The following is a 23,186-nucleotide window of genomic DNA, read 5'->3' as shown; positions in this document are numbered from 1 at the left end:
TGTTCTCAGCACAAATCCTGTACTAGCTACTTTGAAGAAAATTGACTCTACCTCAGCCAAAACCAGCACAAGCAGAAAGCTCAAAGAACATTGCATACTTGTGAGATCCCAACCAAGAAGGTACTACGGAGCCAAACAAAGGAGGAAGAATAATGGCATGCAATGAGAATGGCTGAATCTTTTTTGTGGAGTGTGTGTAAGATATGTAGGGCAGGATTTATTGTAAGGGGGGAGGTAGCAACAATCCCTCCTACCACAGCCTCCTTGCCTCTGCTACCTGAATTTATCTCTGCAGACCACAATAGACAGGATTATGGTACCATAAACAGGCATTAAGATACAGGGTTCTTTCTCTAGTATTAAGAAGTGATGGTGAGGAATAGTAGACTGCTTTTGAGGCTATCCAATTTTTGAAGGTGTTAACCTGGAAAACTCTAATATCCCAAGAAAAACTGAAGCTTTGCTTTCAGCCTTTATAGCAACAGAGAAAATAACTGTGCAACTGTATCCGCATCTTACTCTTACATTTTGACCAAAGACTCCACAAAGTGAAAATAAACCATTATCATCCTAGTTGGTGTCATGTGTACATAGCACAGAGATGCCAACAACAACCTATGGAAATTCAAGTCCTTAAAACATTCCTGCAGTTGTTAAGCAGGATATACCATTAGCCACTGGAAATGCTACCTACAAAACTTAAATAAGCCTTTTCAAGAAAATACATTAGTTCTGCATTTCACATGCAGCTTGCCTTACAGATAGTTAAGTGACAGTTTTTTAATCAACATTGTGCTTCTTGATTAAAATCTGAATTGGTTTGTTTGCATGACACCAAGACTTGGAAAGATCCAGGAAAGAAATACCGTGATGAGGACTTCACCAAAGAATGCATAGCATCACTTTAACGTGAACTGAAAGTTGGACACAGGATATGAGTCAGATTTCTTTATATGATTGGGAAACAGTGATCTTTAAAATTACATGTAAAAGACACAGCTGTTGGTTTCAATGTCTTCTGGTTTCATGGAGATAGATTTTGAGGTGAGAGATCAATCTGTGATTACATTTGAAAAAATAAACAGCAGCTTTAAAAGGTGGGTGTGTAAGTGTGTATGTAAGAGCTTCCTGACATGTTTAGACAGCAAATGGCAATGAAATAGCCAGCTACTTTTCTTCACTCTGTCAGAAACAGATACATGCCTAAATGTGCACAAAGAGCTTATCTTTTTTCTAATGGGTGAGCCTTGCCTAGCTAGTCTTTGCAGATGCTGCAATCGCAGAATGATCTCCAGTTTTAGATGAATGACAAAATTTGGATAGAGGGTTGTTTCTATATGAACAAATGAAATAGCAGTCAGTTGCTACAGAGTACACATTAGCCTATTATGCAAATTGAAGTTAAAAAATTCTTCAAATCAGGGACTTGTGTCCCCTGACTCCTTTTTTTCCCCACAAATTGAGTAACATGTTTGAAGTCTTAGCAGCAGGGAGGCACTCGTACAAGAGCAAATACTATTGCTGGAGTGTCTGTGCACCAGTACCTTCATGTGAAGCTTAAATGTATAACGACTATAAGAAAAGTCCTTCAGTAAATTGTGAGAACACTTCAGAAATGTTTTAAGATTTTGTGATCAGCTGGAGTCGTTCCAGAGATACCTGTGTTTTGCAAACAAGGAAGAGATGTCACAGTCCTTGACAAGACTAAACATTTTCCCTTATGTGAAGCCCCAAACTTGGTGTAATCACTCAGTTTGTAAAGTAAGCCAGGAGGTCATCTAGTCCAGCCCCTTTCTCAGATCATGCTTAACACTGACCCAGGTTTCCTAGGACTTTGTCCACCTGAGTCCTGACTAATAGGCTGAAAACCTCTTTGGCATGTTAATACTCTAGACAGTTACATATCCATCTCTTTCTGTTGTATTGTGGAACTGCTCAATCTCATTGTCTCTTAAGGATCTCACTGGTGGTAATCCTGTTTGCTGAGTCTGTGATAATGCAACACAGGCAATATCTGTCATGTATCCCAATATCATATTCTGTCATGTATCCCAGTTTAGGTATCCCGATTTTGGCTTCTTATCAGCATGGACTACACATGCAGGTTTTTCAGTAATTCTTGTTACATCTAGCTGGAATGTTGCAAAGTTTTTAAGAGGATCCACCGCACAGACCTACCAAAGGGAATGGTTAAGCTGCAGGGTCTGAGTTTGCTTCAGTATTAATTGGTGGTTTTGGACAACACTAGTCTCTGCAGATGCAGAGAAAGTATTTCTTCCTGTTATTCATTAGTTTAGTTCAATAACTATTTCATTCACACAGAATGAAGAGAAATCAATTCACTGAGAAACCAACTGGGAGTTGAAAAGTGGGAAAGCTGGTTTTCCTCCTCCTCACCTACGAATAACAATGAGGTGTGGGAGGATAATATCTACTACTTCTAAAATCTTGTAGGGCATGGTGAAAAGAAATGCTAAATCTTTTTTTACATACTACAGAAAACATTTCATGTTTTCAGTATGTCAGATTTAAATTCATAATGTGTTTTTTTAAGCTCTTCTTTACATGTGCAACACATTTAAATAAGTTAATTTATTTAGCTAAAACTGTTAAAAATTCTGCTTGGAGAAATTTTAGCATATTCCAGCCTGTCACCAGTCATGATAATTATCAGAAATAAAATAAATGTGCCATTTTATTCACTATTTTCTAATGTAATAAAACATAAGTATAGTAAAAAAAGACATGATTTTATTTCTTTAGGGGAAATGTTTGCCATTCTGTTGCTTGGGTTTGGGCCTTACAAGACTGCTTACATTCCAGAATACTACCAGGTCCTTTTTTCTGCCTGTAGTTGACTAGTTGTGATGCATTCAGTGTGATGCTTTTGTGATGCTCACATAGCACCAATGCCTTAGGCCTTATTTCTCTGCAGCTTTCTTCAGCAGGGGTTTCATCCAAAAGTGGGAAGTCTTGCAGAATGTAGGAGTCTGCTTACTAAGTGTATCTGGCCACAAAAAATCTTTTGTTTTTGTTTTGTCCAGCTACAGTAGCATTTCCTGTATTTTTTTCAAGCTGAATTTAAAGTCCTGGTTTGAGTTACAAAGAAGCAAATTGCTGTGGATTTGCCTGCTTTGCTCTTGGTTGCTCTTCCTGTACTGTTATACAACACTGAAGTTAATAGATGTACCTTTCTGCCTTCTTATGAAATAGCCACTAATAGGGAACATCTCAGTTGTGAATCTTACACCTCTCTTTGATCCGAATAACTGTGTTGTAAGGAAAATCAATTTTATTAGTGATTTACAAAAGATTCTTATTAAGAAGAATAAAGACGTTAAAAACTGGGTAGCACACTGTATTGTTTTTAGGACAGAGCTGGATTTTATTAAATACAGCCTGCAATCAGTTGGTCTCTGTGATTTTCTGTTGGCTTAAAAAAAATTACAGCTTGATATAAGTATTATTGTATACAATCAATTTATATTGCCAAGTTATATACAATGATACCATTAAATTGACTGGTTTATGACGGTTCCACGTAGACTCCCCTTTCTGTATGACATTTAGAATCATAAAAGTAAGAGATGGATAAGAAACAATGATCATCTCTGTGATCCCTTACTAGTTTTTTATTTCTCCAAAAGTTGGTAAAGATCTGCTTATGCCGAAGAGGAAGTCCCTATCTGAAGCTGTCTGGCTTTGCATCTAGCAGCAGAATAAATGCAAACTCTCTAGGTGCTTTAAAGTGAAGGCAAACCCAGAATGAAGTATGTGAGATCCTTTCAGATCTGTTCTCTGATTTCTTGAGTAATTGCTTAGGGAGGCAAGAGGCCCTCTAATACTCTCTCCATCTTCTGTCTGAAAACTTAGGAAGGAGGAAAGGCAAAAAACAAAGAGTAGGAAAATTTCCATAGAGATACTATTATAATGCTGTAGTAATAGTGCCATATGCAGATTGATTAATTTTTCTAAGCTAAAGACACAATACAGAAGATATATGATGGTTTACCTTCTAGTATACAAGGTTGATAAAAGCTTGATTAGAATATGACCATTTCTGCTGTCGATTTTTTGCATTTATTTTTCAAATTGAGTATGCATTGATGTGCTCTCCTTATCCTGGCATTGACAAAAATATTTTAACTACAGACATGAAATTCCTGAAGTTATAATTTTATATTAATGATAGTACTGTTGTATTGAGATGATACATCATATTTTCCTTTTAAATGAAGTATATGTTTTGACCACACCCACAGCTGGATAAGCCCTGCCTCTTTAAAAGAAATCTCTTTCTAGGGAAACAGAATGTGCTTTTACTTTACTCAGTGCATGTGTGCAGGTTAATGATTGAATGTCAAGCATTTTGAAATCGAAGCAGTATTTAATTTGTATTTTCCTCCTGAAGATTAGCTAATACAATTTCATAGGAAAGCATGCTGTGGTATTTTAACTTGGAGTTAGTGTTAATTTTCTAGGTTATTGTTTTGTTTCAGTGTTCTCCTCTCAAAAGAGGGTGTTTTTGTACCCATGTTAGATTTGCCATACTTGGTATAGGGTTTATTACAGTTTTTTAGATTAGTTTATTAACCAGTATTAGTGTATTTAAATGCTGTTAGTTTTCTAACTCAGATATTTTGGAAGCAGATGCAAGCTTTTTCTTCACTGAGTGAAATAAAATGTCATGGTCCTCATGAAAACAGTAACTGTGTTGTAGCTGCTACTACACTAAGTACTTGGTTCTTTGAAATGCAATACTAATTTTGATCGTACTGTGGATGCACATGTGCACCCTGAATACATGTCCTGGGTTTACAAATTCTTTCGATTCTCCTCCCCCTCCCACCTGGAGGAGAGGGGAAGGAGGGGGGTGAGTGAACGGCTCCGTGGTTCTGAGTTACCAGCTGGGCTTAAACCACAACAATACATAAGAAGAACAATTTACAATTGAACTACTTCAAGTAGAGTAAGTTGACACCACTCTGAGCATACATCCATGTGGATACCATGAGAAATCATTGCTGAGCAGTTAAAATTAATGTTGTCAGTTACATTTTCCAGTGAAGCATTACTCTTCCGAATTTGGCATCAGATCTAGTAACTAAGTGCAGTTAACCAATAGAAAATTTAGCAAATATAATTCGTATGGTCTGTATAGACATTTCACAGTTGCCTGTTTTTCAAAAATTTTGAAGTACATTGAAGATGTTGCTGGAGCTATGATGGAGTGGACCTGTGTAGTCTACAGGCTAAGCAGTCAGGCAGTTTGTAATTCAGTGAGACACAATACATTACCTACTTTGACAGTCTTCATGGTTAAATAGTCTGACTTGTAATACCTAACTGTGTTTATAAATAGAAATGAAGGAGTCAGATGGTCAGGTCTTGACAGCAGCATAATACAGAGCTTTGGCTATGCCCAGAGCTCACACGTGCTTCCTCCCTTCAGTGGAGTGGGTAGAACAAGGTAAACTGATTGAGTCAAGTGGAACTTGAAAATACCTCTGTCATGTGCCTTCCTTGGGGTTGCAGTAATACATGAAAAAATGTGATATATCTGAGCTCTGCAGTGAGACCTGAAAAATACATCGCTTTTCTGCCAAGAAAAACAATTATTTTAAAAGCAGAATAGAAGACAGCATCCACAAAGAGCTGTACTTAGAAGAGCGGCTGTCCAGCTTGCATGTTGTGTGGAGGAGGATGGGACAGTGGGAGGTAGTCCTTGTTTCTGGTTCCTATTTCTTGCTCCAGATAAAGTATTTTAGCAGATAGTTTTGCCTGTGAAATCTAAGCAAAAGATTGGAACCTTGATGTATGCCTCCAAAGGCATCTGTGGGCTCTCCCCTATGCTAGCTCAACTTAACAGGTGGACATCCTACACTTTGGCATTGCCAGTAATATAGAGCAGCATCCAGGTGGGACTCAGCTCTACATCCAGTACCGGGCCTTGCTCTCATGATACGGGGGTGGAGGGGTCCAGATCCTTGCTCAGGCTGCGTCATGTGGAATTTGTTAACAGGTTTCTGAGACGGCGTTCCTGGCTGATACAAACCTAGAGGCTGAACGTGACCTGGTCTCACTGTTAGAACTGAATGTCTCAGGACAGGCATGCTGACACAGCTGGTCACCAGCTCTGCCCTGGGACTCTGGTGTGAGATTTCATGTTGCATGGTTACAGATAACCTGGACAGGAAAGGTCCTTGTTCTGTTGCAGTGGTGTCTGTGCCTAGAGAGAGTGGATTACAGCCAGATTATAAGTGAGTGGGCATGGCCCAGATACCACCAACATTTATGAATGATATCTGTGTAGCCAGCATCTTTGTGTTGAGAGGAGCAGGGCAGAATACCAAGATGAATTTATTTGTTGAGTATCTTGGGAAAAGGGTTTGTATTCTGTAAGTCAGAATTAGAGGTAACTAACATAAAATCTGACGGTGGTGTCAGACACATGTATTTGAACCAGTACCCTTATACTCTGGGCTTATGTTTTAAATCTGTATATGATTTCATTGTGGCCAATTTACATGGTGGTAGGCTCTCATTCTCTTAAGAGACTGGTCTTTCCACGTTATACACACATTGGGTCAAGTGTTAGCTAAAGAAACAGATGTATTTGGATGTTCTGCATGAGGTAACAGTCCTCTGCTACTGTTGTCGCTGCTCTGTCAGTATGGCCAGTCTCTGCCCAAGTGGTGATAGGAGTCTCCATTGCAAATGTCCTTGTAACAGCATTTTCAGATGGTTTGGATCAGACTTCCCCAACTGTGGTTTGGTGAATTCTTAACATCCAGCTGGCCTGCAGTCCCACGTCAACACTCTAGTGCGTGCATGAGCTTCTAGTTAAAATCGTCTCAACTGAATACGCAGAAAATTAACCTATCCCATAATGAACGTATCCAAATAGTGTCTATCAGTTCACATTTACTTCATGCGTGCAAAGCAGGACACGCTTGGGTTGCTCCCGGGACTGCTGGGAGCTCTCTGCATCCCCAGTCCTGGTAGCACAGTCAGTTATTATTGTTAACAGGGACTGGGACTGCCTGGGGAGTTCTTCCATCGATCCCTGGGACTGCTCTGGCAGAGCTGGGACTGCCTGGGGCGGGTTCCCGTAGCTATCAGTCAATTATCTCATCTCCACAGAAACTGGCTGGGGAGTTCCCGGGAGTGCCCTGGGAGTTCCTGGGGTGACTCAGCACGCAGAGTATGTGCAGGGGCACAGCCCTTGTCCCCAGCTGCCTTACCAATACAGCCACAGGGTTAGTTCAGAGTGCACGTGTGCACACCCGCCCGGTGCACAAAGCCAGTAGGGTTGGAGCGCTAAGGTTTCATAGAATCACAGAACACCAGGTTAGAAGGGCCCTCAAGGATCATCTGGTCCAACCTTCCTAGGCAAGCATGACCTAGACTCGATGTCCCAGCACCCTGTCCAGCTGAATCTTAACAGTGTCCAATGTTGGAGAATCCAGCACTTCCCTGGGGAGAGTATTCCAATGGCTGAATGATCTCATTGTGAATTTTTTCTTTCTTTTTTGTCCAGTTGGAGTTTTCTCAGGAATACCTTGTACCCATTGCCCCTTTGTCTTTTCTGTGTACCCTTGCCTTGTCTTTTCCATGTGACTCTGTCTAAAAAGGGAGTCTGTCTTCTTTGCAGCCACCCTTTAAATGCTGGAACATGGTGATAAGGTTTCCCGAGCCTTCTTTTCTCTAGGCCAAACAAACATGTTTCTCTCAGCTGTTCCTCATATGCCAGGTTTCCCAGTCTTTTAATCATCTTTGTGGCCCTTCTCTGAAGCCTCTCCAGCCTGTCCACAGGTTTAACAGAGGACAGTTGATACTTGGGCATCTCCTGATGTGATCTGCCCAGCTGACCAGTAGGCTATGTCCCTCAATAGGCACAGATGCTTTTATTTTAGGAAGGGGTGGTTGGGCTGCCACATCTACAAGCTACTCTTGCAGACTGCTTTTCCTGCCACAGAGAATGCAAAACAGCATGTTCACCGTCATTAGTATTTGTCACCAGTACCACACTTAGGCAAAGGTCTCTTTTCAGGTGTCATCTGCTACTTTGTTAACTGCTACAACAGATTTTGTTTAAGCCTCTTGTCTCTTGAGAAGAAATGACAGCTTATTAATGAACTTGTGGTGTTTACTGATGAAATAAATGTATTTACTGTTTGTCAGCCAGTGTGCAACGGCCTGATGGAAATCATGTAAATCTGATGGGTTTGGAACCTGGTGTGATGTCACATAGATGTCGTAAAGTGGCTTCCCATAATATGTAAGAGGATGTAAATTTAAACTTCCTTACAATTAATACAGTTAATCTCTTTCTTCCTTTTGCAAGTGAAATGAAAAGTAGTGAGCAAAACAGAAATACAGTAAACAGAAATGTCTGAAAGATTAGTTTGAAAACTCAATAAAAGGTTAAATGTTGGTTAGAGTAAGAAAGAGTGAGAGAGGTTTGAGCTTTGTCTGCCTTCATGGGCACGTAATGCAAGACAGGGCTCCGTGCCATTTCTTTTTCAAGCCATTCTCTCCAAAGACAGTCTTCAGGTAGCAGATGGGACAGTTGTGCTTGTTCCACCCAGTGCTCTGTCCTGCAGGGATGCTGGGAAGCCAAGTGTGTGGCACACTGAAATTGCAGCTCGTTGAACTTATACAGGGCAAAAAAAGAGATGGAAAACTAAAAATATTTATTCAGTGCTAGTGTTGCTCAACATTAATTTTTGCTGTTACGAACTAAGGTGTAACTTCACTAAGTGAAAATGTAAATGGCATAATAGACAAGCTCTCCAAAACTATATTTGAGACCACAGTAACTGAAGTTTATTGGCACATATAGATCAGCTAGTCAGAATGACAGTATCTAACCGTTAGAAAACTTAGACACTGTAAAACAAGTAAGGTCTGTGGCGACTATGATCAATATGAGCTGTATAAGAGGAAAAGTATTTGGATTTATGCTAATAGTAGTATGGCTGCACCTGGAGGGAACAAAAAGGTCTGTGCTATTTCTTTGAGAAAGCTGGGAGTGCTAGTAAGCAGTAGAAATGGCTATCGCGGTTAGAGTGAGTGCAGATGTGTGTGGAAAACAGCCAGATCTTATGCCTAGAGAATGTCTGCGTATCAAGGCATTTGAGTTTGTCCCTCCACTGCCTTGCTTTCCAACCTCAGACAGCTTGTTTCTCCCTACCTTGCTTTCACCAACCACAGTTGGGAAACAAATTCTTAATTTCCTTTTAGATTTATTCATGAGGAAGACAGTGAAAGCAGGGAAGTGTTATCATTTGGGGTTGAAATGCCACACACCTAGTGAATTCTCAATCCCCCTTGTATTATGTAATTTAAATGCAGTTAGCTTCTATCAGGGTTTTTCCCATGTTTTCTTTAGAGATGTAAGATAATGAGAACTTTTGTTTTTCTTTTCCTCATGAACTGCAAGTGTAACACACATGCCTTGCTTGAAATGTTGTGTAAAGAGTAGTCTTGTTTTGAGGACAGTACAGCATGTTAGATCAGCTTTCATTGAACCACGTGCTTTATAATTAATGTACAAAATTATGCCCTCTCTTTTTTTCAAGCTTGAATAGCAGCATCCTTTGCTGCGGTCTAATTACAGAACATCCTTATCTTAGTAATTATGAACATACTTTACCTGGCCCTCATAAATTATCCTCCAGCTGCTGCTACAGTGAGCTGAGGAAGAAAAGTTGTTTTAAGCAAAAGCTGAAGATAAGCCTGATTGGAGACTTGAGCTATTTTTCACTGTGTGGGTTTGCAGATGGCTTGCTTTGTGTGTTGTTGGTAGGTTGGATGGTTGAAGAGAGGGGATAAAGCTCTCAGTTTCCTTCTCTTACCTTCCCTAGGGAGAGGGAGAATTGCCCAACTGCGACAATTATAGAATCATAGAATCAATTGGGTGAGAAAAGACCTTTTAAGATCACCAAGTCCAGTCTTTACCCCAGGACTGCCAAGACCACCACTAAACCATGTCACTGAGGGCCTCATCTACACAGTTTTTGAACACTTCCAAGGACAGTGATTCCACCCCTGTTGTGGGCAGCCTGTTCCGATGCCTGACCACCCTTTCAGTGAAAAAATATTTCCTAATGGCCAATTAAACCTCCCCTGGTGCAGCTTGAGGCCGTTACCTCTTGCCTGATCATGTGTTACTTGAGAGAAGAGACCAACCACCTCCTTGCTCCATCCTTCTTTCAGGTAGTTGTGGAGAGGAATAGTATCACTTAATAGCCTGTTTTGCTGGACTGGTGTGAGGAGTCATTCATTACTGCTTTCGCTGTGTTTGGGAAATGGATTAAGACCTTTTATTTTGTGCAGCCATGGTAGGGCAGCAGTAAGGCTGCTGTGTGTCTCAGAAGATTGTAGTGCGTTTCTTCTTTGAATTTCCAGCTCTGTCACCATATTGCTGAGATACATCTGTCATGGCCTTTTCTAAATTCATCAGTTTAGAAAACAGCTGTTACCTTATTCGTTGAAAAGGAAAAACAAAAAGCAAACCCAGTCACTCTGACTTTGAAAAACTTATATGTAGTTTTGTTTCCAAATGTGATGGCAGAATTGCTTCCCTCTAGTGGTTTTCAAACTGTATTTCTAAGCACGAAAAAGGTGCAATGCAGAAGTTTCTGAAGTCTGAAGAAAGCCATTTCTTGGAGAAAGTTCTGTACTTAATAAAATTTAATTTCTTTTGGAGTTAATTAACTTCCAAAGTGCTAGGGACTTTTCCAGTGTTGGAAACCCTATCCTAAAGCTCAGTTTAGCACAGACAGCTGCAGAACAAGTCTTACCTTCTTAGCTAGCTATCTCAAACATCGTCTAGAGAGCTGCTGTTCCTGCAAGGCCACTGCTGCATGGAGCGTACCAATCATGGTAAAATGTGTAAAATTAGCGTTTTAGCCAAATAATGACATAACCTTCTGCATAGTGTATAATCCTAATAAGATTAAGCATCTGCAAAGAAAAACATAAAATATATAACCTAATAAAATCATAATCTATTCTGAATAAACTGTATTATACATGTTTGCTGGATGGATTATATAAGTTTAATGAAATTACACTGTCTTATAAGCAGGATACAGAAATGGCAGCTTTTCTATACACAATGCAAGAGAGTAAGGAAGAAGATGGGATTATTAGAAAATGAGTTTAGTCAAAACAATTTCAAATCCAAAAGATAAAAATAGAATAATAATTTCTTAAATGCTGCAACAATGAGCTTAGTGCTTCTTTGAGTGTGTTAGCTGAGATCAAAGTAAGATATCCATTCATCTACAGCTCAAAAGTATCCAGAAAATACCTGTAGCTTTTAGAGGAAGAAGGAAGACTGGATTGACGTGGTGTTGGTGACACAGCTAAAAAGAGCATGAAAGACTTGAGAAAATTTAGCACATTCTCAGCATCTGGTCAGATTTCGGTCCACATATTCTGTGTTTGTCCACTCCATCTCTTCATTTAATACGTGGTGGTGGATCCCACACTCTTAGCACTTCTGAGCCAGATGGCATGTACTCTGTCGTGCTGAGATCATGTTGGAAATACTATCCATGCAACACAGCTGAGATATGGTAGCACTTTAAAATGAATTTTTGAATTGTTGTCCACTACAGCAGTATTTTTGTTGGTATTTACCCGTGTTAAAAGAACCAAATATGTTAAGACAGCCATGTGCTGAGACTTAACCTCTCCGTTAAGTGTAAAACAGTAGGGTTTTTCCTGGGTTAAGTGGATGAAAGATGTATAAAGAAAGGATGAGGTACAAGCAGTACGGTTATATTATTTATCGGGGAGGGGGGGTACTATTGTTTCATGTGCTGAAAATTGTGAATTGTAATAGATGTTGAAAGGACTAGATGGTCTCCAGAGGTCCTTTCCAGCCCTAACAGTTCTGTGATTCTGTGGTATTTAAAGGAGTCCCTGAACTTAGATCATATAGTAAGGGATTAGGCATGTTTTATAAGCTGATTCATGTCATATGACTAAACCATGAAAATGAAGTTAAATTTCCTCGTAAGGACTAGTCTTCATGTGCAACATCCTGGTTAGAGGAGCCTTCTCCCCACTGAAGGATGTAAAGGGAGACATGAGTCATTGTTTTGGATGAGGGCAGTGCTAGATATTTATAAGGTGGCCCGTCTATGCGCTTACTGCATTTCTAATAGCTCTTCTGATAGAAATAAGTGTCATGTTTTACTAGTGGAGTTTAAGTTCTAATTTGTTTAACTGAAAGGAGGAATAGGCTAAATATATATTTCAAGATTGCTAACCAACAAACAAAGTAAAATAGATGTAGTTTCCATTAAGTGTTCCTTTGGCTTACTCTGTTTGAATTCCTTCATCCCTTACTTTCCTACTATATGGTCTGTACTTGGTTTCTCAGGCTACTTTGATGGGCAGAGGCAGTGTTCCTTTTCTGTGTTGAAGTGGCCTATGACATTGTTGAAACCTGCTTCAGCAAACAAAAACTAAAACAGCAGTGGCACTGCAGCCTGTGTGGAAGAATATGTGATAGAAGGTCTGACTGCATGCCCAACTGAACGTCTGTCAGTGAATCTGCTGGGATGATACTGCTCTTTTACCTCTGGCCTTTAAAATACAAGTTTTCCCTATTCCTTGCAGAGAAGTAACAATTCTGTGTAGTGGACTGTATTGTTTCATGGCGTTTGCACTTCAGCTTCAATTAATTGTAGTTTTGGTGATTAGACATGTTACTCCAGCTTGTACTTTAGTACTCAATGCTTCTTGCTTCTGTTTCCTTATGTCTCTCATTTGTCTGTAGACACAAATATTTATTTGCCTTTTCTTCATCTAAAGTCAGTAGCTTCTCTGAATTCAGTGGCTTCTCTGATACAAAGATTTAGCAGTTGTTTACATGTTGTCCAGCTTCTGCTTGCTATTATAGCTAAGATACAGTGAGGGGAGGAGAAGCAACAAGAATAAAGCAGTGTGCCTGTGAGTAATGCTGAAATGGAGATGGACAAGGAGAATCAGTAGCTCCATGCGGTCAAGAACAGTAACATTTAATAAACAGCTGCAGCCCATGGCTTCATTCTGTAAACACAGTGCATTTTCTATCAAAAATACCTTTTATTCTCCACTTAACCTTGGAGTTGCTCTGTATATTGCAACTGTAGATAACTGAGCTGTTGTTACCGGATGCAGGCTGCCCACATGTGCCTGCATACAGCCTGCTACACTGCAACCCAAACCAAGCATGGTCCCAAAACAGTCCAATCAGTTGTGTTCACAGTGGGCAAAGAGGTAAAAATCTGGCTTAAGTTACCTCAGAGTTTCTTAAAATACAATCATCTTTATTGCTGAAGCATCGTACATTTCTACATCAAATAATAATGTCTAGAGACTGGAGGAATGAAAGCTAAAATGACACAAGGTGCAAGTGGTAACAGATACTCTGAGGTAATAAATCATATTCCTGTTTTTTGAAAAGGAAAATCATATCACGTTCTGTACGTGGTAGACTGTGAAATCTGAAATAAAATGAGAAATTACAACTTTCCGCAGTTTGATGTTACATGCTGGTGGAGCTCAGTTTTCATCTTCCTATGGAAAGCCATGGGTTATCTTAACCGTGAGTGTCGCTTTGATGAGTCAGGTTATGTCTGGCCCTCACCTGTGCGCTGGTGGCCTGTCCCCAGGCTGGTGCCCCAGTGCCCCTGGCTGCCCTGCTTCTGGCTGGGGTGGGATGCGCCCTGGCTGCCCCCTGCTGCTTCCTAGCCCCCAGGAGTCACACAGGCCTCCCTGACACCCTACTATGAATTAGTCTTCCTAAGAGACTCCCATGGCTCTCACTTAAGTGCAGTCTTGCCTTTAAACAGGGGAAGTTTACCTGGCAAGTGAGGTACAGGTACCTAATACATGTGTGCCTGCACGCACACAGCCACATGCAAGCACTTCATGTGCAAACATGGCATTTTGGAATGTGTAGAAGTTGCTTAATTTTCCATGTTCTTTGTTATTTCTTGTTAATTTCATTAGTGTTACTTCCTTGTTTTACTCTGGCAGCGCTGTCTTCTTGCCAGCCTACTCATGCCTTATTTCATAGAGGGGTACTTGAAATAATTTGTGAGTGCTCTTAGTCTTGAAAATGATCACTTGAGGACAGTCAATTCTTCATTTTCAAAGGTTTTTAGAGGAAAAAATGCCCCTGAATAATACTAGTGCTTGCACAGACTTTTCCAGTTCTGCCCTGAGCTTTGAGGAACACTTAAGATTAGGAGAGGAACCTTGAAAGAGGAGTCCACAAGCAGGTGAATCTTAAATTCAGTGAATTTAGTGGGAATTTTCTGCCTTGGTAAGAGCAGTGACAGAATTTCCTTTGACCTCAGTTGTGCAGAGATTTTGTGTGCATTGTGGAGCCCCATGGCAAGGGGAGAAGGGAGTCTCTGTGCCCTGAAGAAAGGTTTACAAGGAAATATATTTTCTCTCTCACTCTAAGAAATTAAATGAGGGGGAGTACAGGAGGTCATTAGCTGCTATCCTGCACCTTGTGGAAAAACTTACATGAAGCAAGTTTTTATTTTCTTGTAGGAGACAGACATGTACAATTGGTTTATTTTATTCTAATCGCTCACAAGGAGCAATCTTTTCTGACATGTAATCTGAATAGGTCTCATCGTTTGAGAAAGTTTCTGGGCTGTTTGGATTCGTCTTCTGTTCATAGCTGTTTTCTCCTGCAGTAACTTAAGAAGTATTTTTTCTGCTCAGAGTTTTGTGTTACAAAAGTACCTGTGAATGGCCATTTTCATAACTTGTCATTACCTTATCACAGCTTGTGGGTACTGTAGTATCAACTATAGCAGCGGCAGCCTCTCTAGGCTTCAATGGAGAAAATGGGGTCAGCCGTAAGTTCGTATTTTATACCTGTTTCCATCATTTTCTTGGTTTTGCATACACTATCACTGCTCTATCTATAAGGAAGGTATGGCTGTTTTCTGTGAAATCTGTATTTGTCATCTTCTAAATCACTGTTTTCCCTCAAACTGTAGTTAAGAGGCGAAATTAGAAGGTATTTCCTCTAAGTGCTGTTATTGCTTACATTTCCAAGGGGAAAACTGTTTTAAGTTAACTGTTTAACATCTCGGGGATGTTTCGCTCATAGATTCACCACCTGCAGATTTTCAAAAGAAGGCCCTTGTTTTAAAAATGTGATCCTAATCTGAGGTAACACCAGGGCACTTTGGAGAATATTGTTTAGAGGGAGTTTCTACTCCCTTGCTGTGAACTTTTCGCATCTGTTAGGCAGCATTCACGCTGAGAAGCATGGACTTCAGAAATTCATTTCATACCATAAACCACCAGTAGCTGCATGCTGCACTTTTCCTATGCCAGACCCACAAAGGACGTAAATCATTATGACTCTGGCTCTTCAGTTTATGCTAGAGACTCATTCAGCTCTGGAGGTCCTCAGTCTAATCCTAAATGCTGCTAGGTGTCAGAAGAGTTTTCTTGCACTAGGAAGAAAAGGAAGTGTTAGAATAAATGTATGTACATTATTTGCATGAATAAGCTAGAAATGTTTCCCCCTGAATACTGTATGATTTTTTTCATTGGCTCTGAATGTTCTCAATAAATGTGTAATTTTCTCTTTCCTATATGGATTTTTATTTGTTAATCTGTTTGTAGAATACTTTATACCTACTCTCTGAAATCTTTGGGTACTTTCTTTCCCTTTAGGAGTTTTCAGCTATTCCCGATGATATCATTCTATTTTCCCTTGAAGTGGTGTGTTCATAACAGGATAATCAGGAGAGAAGCTGTTCGGTTTGTGATTGATTAGTGGATGCACAATCTCAATTCCCTCAGAAAGTGGGTGTGTAATTGTTTGAATCTGTGTTTCTCTGGAGAGAGACCATTTCAGAGAATCATAGTTAAAGCTGCAAACAATCCATTAGTCACTTGTCCAAGCCCTGACAGCGTAATACTGTTCCCTGCAGTACATTATTGAGTGTTTTGTCCAATATCGGTTTGAGTGACTCAAGCCATGAGGCTTCCACCACTTCCTCTGAGAAACTATTTTATGGTCTGACAGAGCTCACTGTTAGGAAATATTTCCTGGTACTCTGCCTAAACTTTTTGACACCCAGATTGATCTCATTACTGTTAGGTATACTTTTTTTCCAGCCCTGTCTTAAATATTTTCCTTCTTTGGCATTCACATTCTTGAGTAAATAGTAGATGGTATCATATCTCCTCTCGAGTCAAGCAAATGCATGATTAGTTTTCCTATTCCTTCTCTCCAAATAGGCCATCTGTTTGGTGGAAAACAAGGCTGAGTATGGGACCATTTTTTTTCCTACTAAGTGCTTATTTCAAACACATATGACAAAGTGCATTAGGAGTTCTTATGATTATGTAGCTCTAAGGAGAAACAACTTCCATATAAGAAGTTTTTCAGAAATTTTGTAGGAGATGGTAAATTTTTCAGGCAGTCATTTGAAGCACTTTTTCTGATATCCTTTTCTAGCACAATATACGGCTCTAGCAATAGTATGCCACATTTCATGGCTTCAGGGAATGTTTTATAATGTTGCCTCATCTATTTATCAAGCAAAGGATATGTAGCTACAGTCTGGAGAGGGGAGAGCAACGGCAGCAGAATTGCAAGCAGATCCAGGGGCCATTTGAATGTCTGTTGTTCACAGTTTTACAGCCAGAATTTACAAGAATTCGGGTCATACAAGGATTGTTGAGGAAGGCAATGTGGTTTAATCCATCCAACCATTACACATCTCTGCATTTCTTTCTAGTACCCAATATCTGTTTGATTTTTCCTTCTTTCCTGCCTTCCCTCCTTTTCTTCTGCCTCTCCCTTCCTCCCAGTCAGTGTCCCCTAGCTAAGGTGGGGTTTTCTTTACATTATTTATTATAGTCTAAATTGTGCAAAGGTGTGTGCACATAGCAAAATGCATTTTGCAAAATCTGGCTTCTTATGGATGGTCTGCTGCTTAGTCAGATACTCTTAGTCAGAGCAACACTTAGATGTACAAATAAGGCTTCTAAACTAGTACTCCATGCTTACTCTGAGAATCAGGTAGTATATTTTTTAAGCATATGTTTATGGTTTTTGATGAATCACTCTGCAATTTGGGAACCAAGCCCGTGTTTTGTTAACTTTTTACCTGAGTTTACCTGATGTGTGTGGGTTTGTGACCTGGGCTTCCAGCTCAGGGAGTAAACAAGCTGCATGCACTTCCTCTGAACTGTACTAGAAAGGATGTGCAGGTCCTCAGGCAAGAGCATTCCTGAGCTAATGTGCTGCAATTTTACTAAGCTAATTAAGGAAGGAAAATGCAGTGATCAAACCAAGATCAAGTCAAGTTGGCACCAAATCAGTGGGTTCAGGTGATTAAACTACCATCTTAATGTAACAGGTAATCTTACAGTACTGCACACAAATACGTAAGTGCATAAAAAGGAAAAGTTAGGTAAATGCCAACCTGCCAGTTTGCCAAATGCCAACTCCTACAGCTTGCTCGTTCTGTCACTTGCTACCTGAGATGAAGCAGTGACAGATTTGCAAAGCCCAGGCCATGACTCAGGAAGTTTCAGGCACCTTTGTCGCCTGATAAAGGATGTGGAGTGTTTGGGGCAGGCAGGGTCTCCAGGGAAAACCTCGTGGTGCGAGGGGAAGAACTGCTCGTCTTTTTTATTTCCTTTCTTTTTACAGAGAGCATTCATCATTTTTTCCTGCCTCAGAGGCAAATGCTGTGGCTTTGGGGCTGAGTTCTGTGGAGTGAAGGAGGAAGGGACCGCTGAAGTTCAGTCCCCAGCGGGTGGGTGGCACATGTCTGGAAGTCCTACCTCTGGAACTTCCATTTATTCTCCCCATAAATAAGGGACAAGTTGTATGCAGGGCTTTCAGTCTAGAAGCACAACTGACTTTTATGTGAACAAACTCTACCCATATTTAAGGGACTGATGTTTATCCATTCCCATGTCAATTCTGTGGCAAATACTCTTTACATCTGGTAGTGTTCAGTCTGCTCTCTGCCAAAGGACTGGTCTGTGTGCTCAAGAGTGTGTTCCCCTTCCTTGCAGGTTATCCAGGCAGTCTTCTTTGGGATATGCGTCTTGACGGACCTGTCCAGTCTTCTGACTAAAGGAAATGACAGTCAAGAACAAGAGAGGCAGCTGAAAAAGCTCATTTCCCTCCGTGACTGGATGATGGCTGTTCTAGCTTTCCCTGTTGGAGTGGTAAGTACAGTATTAATCTGACATGCCTTTACAAACTGGGTGAGTAGTGTTATTTACTGATTGTTTTCTGGCTGAAAGGCTTTTTGACCTCTATGCAAAAGGCTATGCAGATAGAGAAAAATGGTAGAGGTGATCTTACTACTTTCTTGTTTTTCACGGGTATAAGGGAGCACTGGTATTGCTGAAATAATTTTTGGTTCATTAATAAAAATGTACTTTGCAATAGGAACTTGATTGTACAAGTAATTTCAAATGTAGATTGTATCAGCAGCATCTTGAGTATGAATTTGACTTCTTCTGCACCATGTGTTCATCATCGGGAACTTAGCTAACTGTGGTATGTTTCATACCTTAATGACCTGCCAGAGTTCGGGCTGTAAGCCATTTTGTCATGGGCAAGAAGTCCAGGTTGCTCCTTCTGAATCCCATGGGGCATTCAGTGCTGACAAAAGAAATGGAGTAGGAAAAAAAAAGAGGTTTGTCGGTAATATAAAAGATCACACAGAGGTATAGAAATTTTTACATGTCTGTTTCAAAAGGAAACTATTCTTTGGATCAGATCCTGCTCTACTGGGACACTGCACATGGCTTGCAATAGCAAAAGGTGCTGTCTTTACGTGTCTCCTACCACACTCTGAAAGCAGCTGAAAATCCAGAATTTCATGGGTTTTTACATGAAAGTGTGATCTGTGTCAGTCTAGTTCTAGGTTCTGGTTACATTAGAAAAGTGTGAACCTTTCATTAAAGCATTGCTTTTATTGTAATTCAGGATCAGCCTTCAATTCCAGAAATTGTAGTTCAAAATAAATTCACTAGAAGCAATTTAATTTTTTTCATTAAAAAAAAATCCTGGGGATCTGTGAGATCTCTGAAGTTGAACTGTTTCACAAAAACTAATCACTTACTGTCAATTAATAGCAGTTAACACATCGATCTACCATTTATAATTTGATATATTCAGAGATGTTTCATTGAAATGCAATTTCACCATTTACGTGGGATTTCACAATACATGAAGAAATGCAGAATGTTTTTGCAAAGTTAGAAAATGCAAAGCATATGTGAAGGTATTTCTTTCATAAAACCCCAGCTTGTAGCCTTCCCTAACTCTACGGGCTGGCCTGCCTCTTTGGGGTTGCCACAGTTCATGTTGTGGTAACAGGCTGCAGTTCTCCAGCTGTAATAGAAGAAACTGAATCAACTAATAGTTTTTAAAATACCTGTGCATAAACAGGCTTGCAAATAAGTATTTTATGGGTCCAGAGATTTGTATGTTACATTTGTATTTTAAGGAAGATTGGGAATTAAAAGTAGTTGTGATTGTGATTGGCAGCAGACACTTTTCCTACTGTGTTGAAAGAAGTGAAGAAGGAGAACAACGTCACATTATTATTAGTCATTATTTAAAGATTTTCAGTGCTTTTTTCAATTTAGAAGTGTAAGCGTGCACATACATCAGAGCACATCCTCCTTTGCTCTTTCACGCCACTCAGGATTCAGGGATTCTCTCCTACCACTATTACAGCTCCATACTGTTGGTTCTGTGCTCCTGCACCCTTGCAGTGTTCCCAGCCTTAAAACTTTTCAAGATCTTGGAGAATTTTGGTTTCACTTTGTCTTGGCAACTCTATGCATTTCTTTGAGGTGCTGTGTCCCTTGCTACCAGTAAGCAAGCAATCCCAGATAGCCACTGCGTGCACTAGATGTACTGTTGCAGCTTCTACAAGTTAGCAGTTCCTAAGACACACGTTACATAACTGGAGCTAGCTACTTTCCTAAGGGTTTCATACAGAAACATTTCTGCCTTGAACAAAAAAGCCCCAAACAAACCAAAAAGCAGCCATACTCATTGGACGAATGCTTTCAATTTCCAAAGGTAACCTTTCAAGCGGTGGTGAGGGGGGAGCAATTGATTGCTACGTATTACTTCACTTCTGACAAAGAAAGGCTGAAAAGGTTGTTTTCACTGTTTCTTCTCCTGGCTACTGGGCGACAAACAGCACCACCTCATAACTTAACGCTGGTCTCAGCTCCTTCCTGAAAGCTGATCCTCTCCAGCAGTGCCCACTTCACCACAGCTGCCACTTGCCAGAGCCTTGTCCAGTTCATGGCCCGAAAGTAGCCCGTCTGAGGCTGGCTTTATCCTCTAAAGAGCTGTTTATGTGTAAGAAAACACCTACTGAAATTTTTGTATGCTGGAGGTGCTTGTTAGAAGGGAGTTATTAAACACCAGAGTGTCTGCAGACAAAAAAAAAGTTAAAAGTTCCCTCACTTCCCGTATTCTCTCAACAGCTTCCTCGCTCCAAAGAAAAAAGAAAGAATGGAAGAAGTTCAAACGCAGACTTTCTTTCTGAGACTCCTCACTCACCTAGCTCTCCATGGAGCTTTTCAGTGGTCCCCAGTAGCATCACAAGGGAGCCTTCGTACCAAAACAGTAGACGGATGTGAAGAAAATCCCTGTTGGGATTCTAATGTAACAGCAGTGGACATGCTTAAGTGCTTGTCAGTTACCTTAACGTCTATATTATTTTTAGTGCTCAGTGTTTTACACAGGGCATGTTTAGGGAATAATGAAAATACTAGGGGAATGTTTTAAAGCCCACTAACTGTAGTTTTTCAGGAGCAAGTCAACAGAATTTTTTCTGTATTTCCTGCTTACTGAAGCCCTTGAGATGATTTGTTCTGAAAAACAGATGAGAAAAGGGGTTTCCACACCCAAGTCAAACAATGAAGTGTGGGGAAAAAAAAAGGTAACAAAATAAAGTATTTCATTTTTTAGTACTTCCTAAAAAAATACTACATATAAGCCATCTGGGAAGTCTGACCATGAACCTCTTCGCACCTTCTAAAGGAGGGTAAAGAACCAGCCCAGGTGCAAACAGTCTCCTTGGGTGGCTTTGCAACAAACTGAATTTTGCAAAATGTTTACAGCATATCACATCTCTTCAACATTGTGTATCTTTCGGGTGCTCAGATAAAGCCAAGTTGTCAACTTACCATGCTGTTTAGGAGCATAAAGAAATAAACGTGAACCTCTTTGAAGGACATAATGACTACTATTTAACTATTGTTGCTTTTTTTAATATGACTCTTAAGAGAATGAAATTAGAAATCAATAGAACAATTTTCTGTGCAGTAAAGCATTATTCCACGAAAGGAATGTGGGCAACACTTCCTAGCCCTTTTTTTTGGATTATCATAAGGCTTGGGGTGCTGTTCAAATGCCTGAGAGATCAGGAATCATCCACTGAAGAAAAATGCTTACACAGACATTTTAGAAAATCATTACCAGTTCTCATCTATACTGGGGCTGCACTTATTTCCCATTTATCAGTGTAAAGGAGATTCATACTGGGAATAATTTACACTGCTAGAGAAATGTGAGACACTTAAAAGTCAGAGACTACACCAGTGGTTTAGACTATGCCTACTTTTTTCTTTGTTTGACATAGATGATGAAGTTGCCAAGTTTCTGTGGTTAATTAGTGTTTTGTGTAAACTGTGTATGGTTTTAGCAATATGTTTCTTGTAATTTGTACCAAACAAGAGGAAGAAGAGATAAAACAGGCGTTTCTAGTTGTTTAAGACCGTGTTTAATAGAAATGGGAAGAAGAAAGAAAATTGATATTGTTACATGTTAGGAGAGGGATTGCTGCATAGAAAATCACAAACTCTACTGCTGGTATTTTATAGCATATAGCTCTAATAGCCCTGTTGGGGTCTGAGTCTGAACGGGCTAGAATTATCTCATATTCTTTATATTATACTTTTATCTTTTTAAAAACCTATGATACGAAAGAGAGAAAGCCAGGCATGTTTTCTTATCTCCCATTTCTTTGTACTGGTATGGTCAAAAGAAAAGTTGATCACCCCTCTTCTGTAGATCATCAGTAATGCTGATGGAGGATTTCATTCCAAAGAAAAGATGCATAGGCATTTGCTGCAGTGTCCTACATTCCTCATTATTTGACCAGACTACAAAATACTTTTATAGAATTGTAGAATCATAGAACAGTTGGAAGGGACCTTAAAGATCATCTAACTCCAGTCCCACCTGCCACAGGCAGGAACACCTTCCACTAGACCAGGTTGCTCCAAGCCCCATCCAAGCTGGCCTTGAACACTGCCAGGGATGGGGCAGCCACAGCTTCTCTGGGCAACCTGTGCCAGGGCCCCACCACCCTCAGAGTGAAGATTTGTTTCCTAATGTCTAATCTGAATCTCCCCTCTGGCAGTTTAAAAGCGTATTTTGAAGTTCATTTTGTTCTGCTCAGGCAAGGCCTCTAAATAGGTGTACCTTCTTCCTTATTATTACTAATGAATAGTAATGATCAGCCTTCCAGTATCTGAAGGGGGCCTGTAAGGATGCTGGGGAGGGACTCTTCATTAGACTGTAGTGGTAGGGCAAGGGGTAACAGGCTCAAACTTAAACAGGGGAAGTTTAGATTGGATATAAGGAAGAAGTTCTTTACTGTGAGGGTGGTGAGGCAGTGGAATGGGTTGCCCAAGGAAGTTGTGAATGCTCCATCCCTGGCAGTGTTCAAGGCCAGGTTGGATAGAGTCTTGGCTGACACCGTCTAGTGTGAGGTGTCCCTGCCCATGGCAGGGGGATGGAGCTTGATGATCTAAAAGTCCTTTCCACTCCTAACTGTTCTATGATTCTATGATATCTCACTTGGAAAGTGCTCCTGGACCATATCAGGGTATAGGGAAGGCCCTATACAGAAATTTTCCAGAGCTATACAGAGAAAAGCCAATATCAGGGAGAGGAAAGGGGTTATGTCTATAACTGATTCAATGATGCCAGAATCGCTCTGTTCTAGATTTTGCATACATCTGTGGTGATGTGGTGGCTGGTGAGCAGTGGTGCAATTGCCTCCTGAGTTCTGTTCTCCAAGGGGAGTTGCCCTGATTTTCAGTTCCTGCCCTTTGTGATTTCCTTCATTGGTCCT

At 40.3% G+C, this 23,186-nt stretch overlaps 1 protein-coding gene across 1 annotated transcript in view; it reads left to right on the top strand.

Annotated features, from left to right (window-relative positions):
- AIG1 (androgen induced 1) overlaps nt 1–23,186 on the top strand; it is a 125,888-nt gene that overhangs the window by 19,409 nt on the left and 83,293 nt on the right. The window contains exon 2 of the mRNA XM_065680693.1: nt 18,079–18,234. Coding sequence (XP_065536765.1) covers nt 18,079–18,234 — 156 coding nt within the window. The remainder of the gene's footprint in view (nt 1–18,078; nt 18,235–23,186) is intronic.

This window comes from Lathamus discolor, chromosome 5 (genome assembly GCF_037157495.1).
Source record: "Lathamus discolor isolate bLatDis1 chromosome 5, bLatDis1.hap1, whole genome shotgun sequence".
In the NCBI taxonomy this organism is placed as follows: domain Eukaryota; kingdom Metazoa; phylum Chordata; class Aves; order Psittaciformes; family Psittacidae; genus Lathamus; species Lathamus discolor.
The sequence above is the reverse complement of the archived record's forward strand: the minus strand, read 5'-3'. Positions and strand labels throughout refer to the sequence as shown.